The 13,096-nt window shown below is 39.3% G+C and overlaps 1 protein-coding gene across 4 annotated transcripts in view; it reads left to right on the top strand.

Annotated features, from left to right (window-relative positions):
* Positions 1-490: 490 nt before the first annotated feature.
* Positions 491-13,096, top strand: part of RPS6KA3 (ribosomal protein S6 kinase A3) — a 110,251-nt gene continuing 97,645 nt past the window's right edge. The window contains exon 1 of one of the 4 annotated variants that reach the window (XM_054581131.1): positions 491-886. In XM_054581131.1, the coding sequence (XP_054437106.1) occupies positions 818-886 (69 nt within the window). In that variant the 5' untranslated portion in view covers positions 491-817. The remainder of the gene's footprint in view (positions 887-13,096) is intronic. The other 3 variants (XM_054581132.1, XM_054581129.1, XM_054581130.1) reach the window with 3 other exon arrangements.

Here is a 13,096-nt window from a genome sequence, read left to right as displayed (position 1 = left end):
CCCGTAGACTTGGCGCGCCCACACGCACCCACGGAGGAGTCTGGCCGAATAGACACCGCACGCCGGTTGCTGGGTCGTTGACACCAGACTGCGCCCCCTGCGCCTCGCCCATCTCCCTCCCCAGCTGGGCGGGGACCACTGTTCTCTACATCCTCAAGGAGCCTCCGACCTGCTCCGACCCAAGGCACTTAAAGGCTCCCAGCCTTTCGCCCTTCCTGCCTTTTCCCCTTTTCTTTGCCCCCGCCTCCTGCCGACGCCCCCAGATCTCTGGGGCTCGCCCTTCCTGAAAGTAGGCGAGGCCCAGAAGCTGAGGTTGGGGCGAGGAAGGAGGGAGGAGCAAAGCCGGGCGGTGGGGGCGTGTCTCCCCAAGCCCCGCCCCGGGTGCGCGCGCGGTGGCGGCGGCGGCTGAGCCCTGCTCTGAGAGACAGGTACCGCTTAGGCGCCATGTTGTGAGCGGAAGTGGGGGAGCGCGCGGCGGCTGCTGGCTGCTGTTCTGCTGGGAGCGGGCGCGGGAACCGGCGGCGGGGGGCGGAGCTGTAGTCCCCGCGGCGGAAGGAGGAGAGGAAGAAAGGGGCGAGACCCGGTGCCGGGCAGAGGCGCGAGGCTCTCGCTTGGCGCGCGGGCGTCTCCAACTGGGCGCGCGGTGTTCAAGGGTCGGTGTCTACGCCGAGCCCTCTCCCGGGCAGCCGCTGCTGCTGCTGCTGCTGTTGCCGCCACCGCCGCCGCTGCCGTGGGGCTCGGGCGGCGACTGAGTGGGGCCGGCCCCGGGGCGGGCGGGGAGGGAGGAGGCGGTGAAGGCGGCGGGCCGGGGGGGAAGATGCCGCTGGCGCAGCTGGCGGACCCGTGGCAGAAGATGGCTGTGGAGAGCCCGTCGGACAGCGCAGAGGTGAGTGCAGCCGGGCGGCCGGGGCCGGCGCGCCCCCTCCCCTCCACCCCGCCGGCTGGCTCTCCTCCCCGGAGCTGGTCACTCGACCTCTTCTGCCGCTCGCGTGTATCCTCACTCCGGGATTCCGTTTCGGGTAGTTGGGATTGGTCTGTTTGCCCTTCTATTCCACCCACCCATACCCCCTCCCTCGCTCTGGGGGCTGTGGTGTGGTGGCGCGTGGGGTATGTAGTGGGCGCTGGGGCTTTGCAAGAAGCCGATTTTAATCAACTTTGCGTAGGGGAAGCGGGGGGCGGAGAGGGGTTTTGCGACGAGTTGGGAAGTTTGGCCCTGCGTGGTTGGGGTCTTCCGTGGACCCTGGTGGCTTTGGGAGATGAGTGAGGGATATGGATTGGGTTCACTGGGGAGCAGAGACTCTTGAGTCCGGCTCGGGAACGGGGTTGCTGCGGGGCGGCGAGCGCGCGGGGGCAGGAACCGCCCAGGGCAGGGTTGGCGACCTGTGGGGGTTTCGGGTAAGGGGTGCAGAACAGCCAAGGGTTTTTGCCTCCCCCCCCCCCATCTGCCGCAGCGGTTTCTGCTGCAAAGGAGAAAGTGGAAGCCTGAGGTCCTCACCGCCCCCTCCCCCGTTTCTGAGGTCGCTGAGCTCGAGGACCCCGTTCCTGCGAGTTTAACTTGAGTTTCCTGTCCGTGGAGGTGAGAGGGTGATATTCAAGGAGATCAGCAGCCGCTGTAAAAGGCTTTCTGGCTTTCCTCGCCCGCGATCTGGTGGCCGCCCCTGAGACACCCACCTGAATGCCAAAAAACCCAAAGATACCCAAACAGGACAAAATAGAATTTCTCCGGACACACCATAGCATCGAGCGTTTCGCAGCCGCCCCCGTCCCAGAACCAACTCGGGGTCTGCGAAAATAACCCAGACAAGACCCATTCCAGGGCATCCGCGCTCCTCTCCGGAGTGGAAAATCAGTTCCTGATGGTGGCGCGTCTGTGATTCTTCCTTCTTGACTTTTTGCTGTCTTCTATCCCCGCAGCGGACTTTGGGGGATTACAGGATGATAGGCTGCGTGTGTGTAATAGTTACTGTGTGAGTGACCCCATTTCTGGAAAGCATGACTGAAACGCGGGGGTGGAATGGGGCAGGCTCTGATGAGTGGTGTACTTGGCGGCAGCCGCTGCCCTGCCGGCCTCCGCAGTGTGAGCGGTGGATAGGGTTACTGGTTACGTCAGTTAAGACCGAGGCTCAGTTTGATCTGAGATGCGGGACACAATGTTCGGGAATAATGGTGGGGAAGGGGAGAGGGATCAGTTCAAATAGCTTTTCAATTTTTTCCTAGTCACCTCCACTGCTGCATGAAATGTTTACTTGCTCTGCTTAACGCAAGTAGAGTTGTAATCATGCTTAGGATTGGTACTTGGTATTTTGCGACTTGGATCGCGTTTTAAAACCCCAAATTAAATGCTGCTCTTTAATAAAAAAGACATTGATATGTTACCCAATTTTTTTAAAAAAAGAAACCATGCTTTTAAGACTGGCATAATTATGAGAATATCATTTAAAATTATGTTAGCCAGACTAATACTCTAAATCTTTTATAAGAAAATCAAATTTAGAATGTTTAATCATTCTTTGAATGGATAGTGTGAAAAATAGTATTCTGGGGTTCTTTTCACTTTTTTTCGCTCAGAAATTTTTCTCATTAAATAATATATCTAAAAGGTTAATAAAATATGTTCTCAAAGTGCTGACCTCTTGGAAAGAAATTTAATTTTCTCTCAGCCTGATTTTTAGATGCAAATGTTAACATTTACAACTCATAATCAGTCCACATTTCTGCTTGGCATGTATCAATGTGTAAATAAAACATTTAAAATTCCACCTTATCCTTTTTCTGTATATCATACATTTGGATAAGGAAGGCACAAAACTGATACTTCTTTAAGACTTACTATATGCCAGACACTATGTTACATGTTATTTCATTTTATCTTTTCTGTAACCCAAGACAGTAGGATTATGGTACCCAGATGAAGAAACTGAATCTCAGAAGTTAAGGGCACAAATATTATAAAGAGTAAATGGCAGAGCCATAATTCAAAGCCAGGTGGATATAATTCATGTGCTTTGCTTTATATTAAAGTAGCTGCTTCAAATCCTTTGTGGAAAAATTCATGGTATAAATAAATAAGCCAGTAGTTGGAGGTCATGTATTTTTCAGAAACAATTATGGTACCTATTATAAGAGGTCTCATTTGCTAAAGCCTAGTTATTTCAGTTACTGTCATGGTTTCCAGAGCCTGGCAGATAGGATTACACAATTTGCCATTCTGAAAGAATTTTCTTGATATTCTGGCATAAGTTAGGGCAAACAGAGCCAGTGTTGCCTAGATTTATTAAAACTAGATTTTAACAAATAACCTTTAAATATTTTGTTGCCTTTGGTTCTTCAGCTATTTGAAGTAGATTGCTTCTAATACAAATTTGAAAATATGGAAGCCAGTAAAGGTTGAGAATTTTCATTTAGAAGTCTAATGTTGGACTTAATATTATGCCTACTATTAAGCCATCTCTTCCCCAGCAAATTCTTTGCAGAGAATAATTGTGTTTTACCAGACTAAAATTATTTTTTAAAATAGTCATTTACTTGAGTAGATAAAAATTTTCTCTCCAGGCTAAAAAATTTCAGGGTTGATATCTATAAATAATTTTATGGTCTCATCTCTAGTAGAACTCTTGAAAGCAGAAACTTTTTTCTCTGAATCCTCAGCATTTAGCACAGTGCCTGGCATGCATATATATTATGGACCCAATAGATGTCCTCTGAATGAATTATGAAAGTCAAAAATGGGGTGATTATCAGTCTTATCTCTGTTCTTATTTTAATCTTACATTGAAATACGAACAACTTTAAAACACCTGAGTACCTCACCAAAAGTACAGGCAGTTTCTTGATTCCTTTAGAGGGCCTTCCTGCTTCAAGACCTCGCATAGGTCTCATGGTGCTCAAAACAAAACAAAAACCCTTGTGGTTGAACTCAAACATGGGTCAGAATATGATAGGCTAGAATAAGGCTGATGTTTAAAGAAGCAAATTTAGGATAATAAAGGAAGTACTATGTTAATGGAGTCAAGATTGGTACAAGAGTAAAAACAGCTTCCTAAATAGTCCAGGTGAATTCAGAACTCTTCAAGGAGTTACTTAAAGATGTTGGGGTGTTGTTTTTTTGTTGTTTTTTTTTTAAATATTTGACTGTTTAGGACATGGATTTTAAAGAATTGTGGCTATTTTGTTTTACAAATTCTTCGCCACTGCTATCAGGGACAGTATTTACTAAATCATAAGCCTGATCTAAAGTGATACTTTTTTGGTCAGTTTCAGTAGAGTAAAGCTAAATGATAGTAAAGCTAAGTGATAGTAAAGCTAAATGATAGTAAAGCTAAATGAGAACAATTTTCAAAAATAAAATTATAGAGGTTATTTTTGTTTTATAAAGCTGTTATATAAAAATAGCCACCTTGAGTTCCTTTAAATAACAACTATCCATAATGAATTGAAAAAATAAATATATAAATATAATAAATATGTATATTTAAAATATAAATATATAAATATAAATATAAATATTTTCCTTATGAAAGATGAGACCCTTGTGTTGGGAACCATCTTCACTGGTTGTGCAGCCATTTTTAACCTCAAAGATTGTATTGGCTTCTGCAGTATTTCTACTATATCAATGTTAGATTTCTTACATTTCATCTGTAGGGGAAAACATTCTATTAAAGTATGATCATTGATTTTGCAAAAAAATGTTTTATTAAGTTTCTTTTCCTTTTCCTGTTTCATTTTTACCACCTTTCAGGTTTTTTTCTTTCCCCCAAGTGAAGATCTGAGGAGAGGACAGGTATTGTTACATGTCAACTGTCAAGTAACTGTGACACATTACTGAACACTTCATTGTTTTCAGTGATTATAATATAGGATGTCAGTCTTTGTTAAACTAAAATTTAGGAAAGTTTGTTTTATTTTGGCAGCTTCACCTTACACTAATAGGGTTAATCCAAAATGTGAAACTTCTTAGGTACATTTAAATTTTAAGATAAAGAGATAAACTTACCTAGTTAAAGAAACAAGTATAGACAGACTTTGCCTTTTCTTGAGTATGTTTCTGGAAATCACAATGAGTATTATCTATTTTGTATAAGAAGAGTGGCATAATTGGGATCTGTACTCTTGACCAAGGATATATTCAGTAATTATAGAATGATCAAAAATATAGCAGATCATTTATCAGAAGTCTGAATTGCAGAAAAATTGTTGTAAAGATTTTTAAAAAATTTATCATCTGTCAAAAAATTCATACCATTGTGGCCATTGACAAGATTTGCTCCAAAGTTCCATGCTCAGGGACATGTGATCTGCCAGATTGGGAATGATGGTTGACATCAAGTGGCCTGGTTTGCCAGGGCAGACCAGATGCTTTAGACCCAGTGGTTCAGATCACAGTATACGATAGTGACATCTTGGTGGTCTTTTCTTAGAAATACATGAGTGTGATAGTGTCTGGTGTATATGTGCTTTGGTAGATAACAAGTTTTAAAGCATCGAAATGCAATTGTGCAAGTATATGTTACATATCCTATACCCCTATTCACATAATAGAAAGACAGAATAAGGAACTCTATTTTAAATCTTGGCATTAGATGCCCCTTCCCTTTCAGAGTTGATATAGTTTCCTATTATTTACCTGGAACATTATCAGATCTCAGATATTCTGGTTTATCAATTTAATACCAAATAGCATAAAAGCAAAGGTAAAACAACTATAAATCTTAATTGTTAAGTAAAATGTGTTGAAATAAAACTAATACAAATATACTATATACATTTTATAAAACAGATTCAGGATAAAGTGTATGTATATAGAACATAATTATTATTTAATACAGTTGGCTAATTTTAAGCAAATACATTAGCTACTAGCAGTTAAATTATTTCAGTTTTACTTATCTCCTTAAAGTTCAGAAGGCATTTTGTGGGATAATTTGGATGTATGACAAAGGGTTAAGAACATAGCTTTGAAGTCTTAAAGACCTGGGTTCGAGTCCTGGCTCTGCCACTTAATAACTCTGTGATCTTATGCAAGTTTTTAAATGTCTCTATGCTTCAACATCCTAGTGTGTAAAATAGGATGAAAATAATATTTATCTCATGGGGTTGTGGTGAGAACTAAATGAAAAGCACTTGGTTCAGTACATGGTTTAAGTGTTTAATAAGTAATAGTTATAATGAATCATCTCAGAGGAAGTTCTGTGCTTTTTCAAAATTAAGCAGCACAATTAAAAATAATGTGTTTGAGCATTGGCTGGTGTGGCTCAATCCAGCAAACTCAGCAAACTGAAAGTTTGCTACTCAATTGCTGATTCCTGGTCAGGGCCCATGCCTAGGTTATGAGGTTTGGTCCCTGGTGGAGGCACATAGGAGAGGCAACTGAGGATGTGATGTTTCTCTCTGTCTCTCTCTCTCCCTCTCTCTATCTCTCCCCCTCCCCGTCTAAAATCAATAAGCATGTCCTCAAGTAAGGATTTAAAAGATTTGTTTGATCTATTTAAACAGAACCATTATAATATCTGAATATAATTATAAGGGTAAGGTGAACAGAAATCTCTTGAATCTTGTCCTTTTTTTTGTATTGTTACCCTCTTTGATACCATCTTTTTAAAAAGATTTTACTTATTTATTTTTAGAGACAGGGAAAGGGAGGGAGAAAGAGAGGGAGAGAAACATCGATCGGCTGCCTCTCCTACCCACCAGGACCGGGGATCGAACCAGCAACCCAGGCATGTGCCCTGACCAGGAATCAAACTAGTGACCTTTCACTTTGCCAGATGATGCCCAACCAATTGAGCCACTGGTCAGGGCTTGATACTGTCTATAAAGGGTGAAAAGAGATACAAAAACATTTTGAAGAATATGTTTGGAAGAAGGAAGTAAGGCAAGTACATTCACATTTCAAGATTGCTCAAATTGGAAGGAGTCTTACAATCCATGGCATGTCCTTAATTAGGAGTAGGCTTTTTCCTTAGTGATACATAAGATAATAGTGTGTCTTACACATGATGGTATCTTCTAATCCTGTATGTCCACCTCTTGAAGGAAGTGTTTCCTTGAAGAAATGGATAGAGTCAATATATAGTGTGAATAGGTAGAATTTTAACTTACTTTCTAAAACATACCAACAGGAAATAAGTGCACAGCTTTTAAATTTTAGGATCAATTTTTTGTTAATTCCATTTTTAGGGACAAAAATTGATACTGTACACTTCCTTCCTCATTACTCTAAACACATTTGTTTTGTTTTGTTTTTGAATGTGCCATGAGTAACTGGATTTTCCTGTTTAGAAATAGAATCCTTTGGATTTGATTTGTTATGTGGTATTGATACTTAAGGAACTTTAAGTAGTACTTACAATATTTTTAACTGGAAAGTCTCTGGAAATGTTAAAGGTATATCTGTACCCCAACAACCAGCTCCATCCCCTTTAAAAGAAATGAAAGAGCATGGCATAATCAAGTAAGTTTGGGAACTGTGGAGTTAAACAAGATTTGACCAATGTCTTTTACTGCATAACTTCTTAGAACTTTTAAGATGATGATGTACCTGATGAATCTGCAAAAAGGATATAACCCCAGCATTTGAGATTTGAAGTCAGAACCCCTTTTTTTCTGAGCCAGCTATAAAGTCTCAAAGGACACAAATGCTTTGCAAAACACAGTTTTGGAAAGTCCAATAAGTACAGTAACATGATCCAGTATTGCCTGGAAATGAGGTGTTATGTTTAATTGACTGAATCAAAGCTTTTTTCTTTATCAATAGTTTTTATTTCATTTTAAATTGAAATATTTGTAAATTAAATTGTACAATTTTCAATCTTTACAGTGAACTAAAAATTTAAATGTAATAATTTAAATAAAAATTTAAAATAATGTAAACTTTTAAATTCAGTGTTCTGAAAATTAAGGGCCATGTTCTACCTTAATATCAAACTAACTGCCCCTGCTAAATGGCCCCTACATTGACTTGCTCTGTAACTTACGTCTAATATTCATAGTTTTTAAGGACTTTCTTTTATCATTTACTACTTTATGCTGTCAATCTGCCGACTTCTCCCATTCTTTTTTTTTAATTAATTGCTTCTAACTTGCAGTTACTAGAAAACAGATAGCTAGGATTAATGATATTTTGATGCAGTCATTTTCAACGTATCATAACAAAATGGCCCAGTTACTGGTATTACCTAAGTCTGCGTATTTGCCTTTCTTTCTTGAAGTTGTTAGTTCAGAAGGAATGTGAATGAACTAAAGAACAAGCAGCTAGAAGACCAAAAGCTAGCCTATTGCCCCACCTGGAGTTAAGTCTCCACATTGTTTTTTACGTTGTTTTTCTTGGGGGGGGGGGGCGGGGGGAGGTTCATGAAATAGTGCTGGTTTCCTAAATATTAGATACCCTACACTTATGTATAAATCCAAAAGTGCTTTTATATTTCCTGTCATTCTTTTCCTTTGTTAATATAAATAGAATCACAATAATAGATAACAAATCAGGTTTCCCATATTAACTAATATATTCATGGTTTCTTACATACCTTAAAAACTAATTATGTTTTATCCACCATGTAAATTGATTTTTATAATCTGACATATGATGATGATCTCATCTTCAAATCTGACCTGGTCATCTAGATTTCTGAGACCTCGGTCTCTAATCCTTTGGTCCACAAAGCTTGTCATAGGAAACTTGGTTCAGTCATTTGATATGTGTTAGAAGCAGATGTCAAATGATAGCCTGAAGCAAAAGATCATTTTGACATTAATAGATTGAAATGCATCTCAGGTGCAGTGTTTGAGAGAAACCTCCACTCCAGAAATCTTGTAGGACCTGTATCAAAAACCTGAGTTACCAGACTCTTATTTTACTTCTTTATATTTAGGGGCAAAGGTGTCTTCCTGAAGACCATATAAAATAACAGTAAAGAGACACTGAAAAATTTTTTTAAAAACTTCTACATTGGCATTGTTGAGCAGCCACTAGCCACATATGGCTATTGAGCACTTGAAATGTGGCTAGTGTGGCTGAGGAGCTGAATTTTAAATTTATTTTTAATTAATTTAAATTTAAATAGTCACCTGTGGCTATTGGCTAACACATTGAACAACACAGTTCTAGGTTACAGAATTAGTACAGATTGAACCATTTTTTCCTATATTGGTGTTTTTCAACTCTACCCTCTATTATTTATATATTGAAATTAATAGGCTAAAGCTTTTTCTAAATGGAAAATATATTTAATATATACTTTCAAATTATGGTTTAATCAGCTTTGTTTTGTCTCTCTCCTACCCTGAAGATTTCGATAAGCCCTGCTAGGTGGTACTTGCCCCTCAAATCACCATTCTGCACTTTCTACAACTTCACTAGTTTTACAGTGACATTTCTCATTTCAATAATAACACCAAAATATGCTGCGTTGTTCACTATACTGTGTTATATTAACATTGGAAAAGGGGATTGATACAGCTCGAGACTGATACACTGAATGCCATTTCTGACTAGACACTTTTATATACCCATTCGAATGAGGTGGACACAATTATTCTCAACCTACTGATGAGGAAACTAAAGCCTAGAGAGGTTAAGTAACTTGCTCATGGCTGCATAGCTAGTAAGTGGAGGAGGCAGAATTCAGTCATTTCTGCCAAGTCTCAGATTTTGAATTCCTTTGGCTTTCCACTAGACTGCCCTGCTTGCGTTGAGGTGAGTGATTCAGTCTAGATGAAATCTCCTATAGGGGGAGAGAGGTTTCAGGTCATTTGCATGAGTAGATGTTTTTATGGTAATGTATAGGTAGAGTCAGAAAAATAAAATTAATATTATTCTCCAAATACGGTGTGGGTTAAATAGGCTTTTGTGAGCTGGCCTGAGAAGGAGCATGTATGACACTGTATTGGAAAATGTTTTGAGATTTCCAAACAGCTGTCTTACAAATGAACATTTGAAACAGAAACTATGGCATTTGGAAAAGGGGGACAGCCTAGATGTTACTTAACAGTTCTCTATACAGAAGTGCCTAGGTGCGTGCTGAGTTAACTGTGCTCTGTTGTTTGATTGCAGTGTATTAAACCATTACCTCTTTTTATTTGCCTCTTCTTTTCAGAAAAATCTATTTGTTACTCTCTTAAAGCACCAGAAAACAGCATCTGGCTCAACCTGAAAAAGTTGCCAATTATCTTGCTATAGTATAAGAAAAGGAAATTTAAAGAAAAGTTATAAAGTCATTGGTGTTTCTTTTCGTTGGGTTTTTAACTTAGGTCAAATAGCCATAATTAATCTTTTTAAAAGTTAAGATGATTTACATACCACAAAATTCACCCTTGTAAGGTATACAATTCAGTGGCATTTAGTATATTCGCAAGGTTTTGCAACCATCACTACTATTTAATTCCAGAACATTTTTATTACCCCCCAAAATAAATTCCATGCTCATTAACAGTTGTTCCCTATTCCTCCTTCTGCCAAATCCTGGCAACCAATAATCTGCTTTCTATCACTGTAGATTTGCCTATTATTGACATTTTATTTTAATGGGATCATACAATATGTGTTTTTTTGTGTCTGACATAATTCACTTAACATAATGTTTTCAAAGTTCATCCATGTTATAGCATGTGTCAGTGCTTCCTTTTTATGGCTGAGTAATAGTCCATTGTATGGATATACCACATTTGTTTATTCATTCATCAGTTGATGGACATTTGGGTTGTTTCCACTTGTTGGCTATTATGAATAATACTGCTATGAACATTCATATACAAGTTTTTCTGTGATCATATATTTTAAGTTCTCTTGGGTATATACCTAAGAATGGAATTGCTATGTCATGTGGTAAGTCTGTATTTAACATTTTGAAGAACTGCCAAATTACTTTCCAAGTTGCTTGCACCATTTTACATTCTTACCAGCCATGTATGAGCATTCTAATTTCTCTACATCCTCACCAACATTTGTTACTGTCTTTTTTCATTATAGCCATCCTAGTGTGTGTGAAATGGTATCTCATTATTGCTTATTTGCATTTTCTTAGTGGCTATGGATATTAAAGACCTTTTCATGTGCTTATTGTCTGCTTATATACATAATTAACTCTTGTGCTTACTATGTTACTGATTCAGGGACTTAAATGGTGTTTTGCTCTAATGCTGATATAGAAGATCTTTATGTTAGGTTATATACATAGTTCTCAGAAGGCTTCCTTTCAGCTTGTGCTTTTAAAAGATTTCTTAACTTTTAGATGTGATAAACACAAAGCTCTACCTAGAACAGTGCTTTTCCAGCTGGATTAATAGAGCGCCATGTAGCCGTGGCTTGTGTGGCTCCGTGCTTTGAGTGCCAGCCTGGGAGCTGGAGAGTTGCCTCTTTGATTCCTGGTTAGGGCACATGCCTGGGTTGTAGGCCAGGTCCCTGGTAAGGGGTGTGTGAGGGGCAACCACACATTGATGTTTCTCTCCCTCTCTTTCTCCTTCCTTTCCTCTCTCTCTAAAAATAAATAAAATCTTTTTAAAAAATAGAGCACCATGCTTTGTGGAAGTAGATACCTCATCTACTTACCTCATCACCTTAGGATACCCCTTTCCCAGCCAGAGCAGAGTTCCTAAAGGAACACAACAGAGTTGAAGGTTAATTATAGAGAATTATAGAAAGAAAACAAGGATTGAGACAGTAATATACAGGTATATAATACTACTGTATAAAGTATACAGTAACATTTTACTGTACATTTAATATACAGTAATTTATACAGTAAAATATACAGTAATGCACATGTGTTGGTGTATATTGTATATTTTACTGTATGAGTCAGTAAAATTTTTCTCAACAGTCTCAGTTTTGTTATACTGTTTTTATAGTTATTTAAAGCAAGAGCACAGACATTAATTGAAGGTCAATCAAAACAGAAGGTCTAGAATATCTGAAATGAAATATGTTATCAGGCAAACGGATTCTTTTCAAGAACTTTTTTCTTTAAAGTGAAATATACAGGCGTTTTATTTAAAGAAGTAAAAATGCACAATGAAATCCCAGTTTGCCTCCTTTTCTTCAAGTTCCTGATGGTTTTTGGTATAATTCAAGAGAAACATCACAGTGGACGTTGATAGTAGTAAGGGGGGTTACTTAAAGAGATAAAGGTCACAGGCAAGTTAACCATAAGATTTCCCTTGGATTATTAAAAGAAGAGCTCATAAATGAGTTTTAAAGTGATCTTTCTCTCCTGGCTGTGTGAGAGTGTATAGCAGAGTACTAGGCGATGATGAATGAAATAGAATTCTTTCCTTTGGAACATTGTAGTCTTAAAAGTACTGAGGTAGAAAGACAGTTGAAAAACATGAAAAACTAAATTAGCCAGGAATTATATAAATAGATGTAATTGGATCTTTAGGGCAAAACTTTGATCTATAATTTTATAGCAGTTTCCATAGCACATTTTTAACCATAATGTGGAAAACTGGAAAATAAGTTTTTACCCTTGACATCCAATAAAGTTACTTTTAACACACGTGCACACACATACAGAGAGAAAGAAAGAGAAATAGAGAACGATCTGCTCCTGCCAAGGTAGAGGATCCCTGCTCCTCCGAGGTCCTCCTTTACAACTAAAACACCTCAGACATAACCCAACACACAAGCACAGGAATACCCTGAAAGGTGGAAACAAGAAGACAGACTGCCTATAGATTTTGGGATTCAAGGCATGACACAAATAATTCCCTAGATTTTCTTGTTGTCTCCCATATATCCTGAATTGGCTGCTTTAAAAGCCTCCAACATAAAATGGCCAACAGGCACAGATAAAATGGATCCCCCAAAAGGCCTGTTCTCTTTAGCCAGATGACTGGGGAAAGGGTAGCCTAACAATAGTAAACTTTTTTTTTTTTTTTGCAACTATCCACCCTACTGCAGCCAAATATCAACAGAGAAACACCCTACTCCAAGGAAGCAAGTGCCAGTGCTCAGATTCCCCCACCCAGTGATGTTGGCTGAGTAAATCAGGGACCTGATCTCCCATTCCCTGCCTAGCAAAAGCAAACAGCACTTTTGAGTCCCTCTGCTGGGTGGTTTTGGCACGGTGATCAGGGATCTTATCTTTTCTCATCTCCCTCA

Source organism: Pteronotus mesoamericanus, unplaced genomic scaffold, assembly GCF_021234165.1.
Source record: "Pteronotus mesoamericanus isolate MK-2021 breed Mesoamerican mustached bat unplaced genomic scaffold, CSHL_Meso_final contig_65, whole genome shotgun sequence".
Lineage (NCBI taxonomy): Eukaryota > Metazoa > Chordata > Mammalia > Chiroptera > Mormoopidae > Pteronotus > Pteronotus mesoamericanus.
This window is presented reverse-complemented; position numbering and strand designations above follow the sequence as displayed.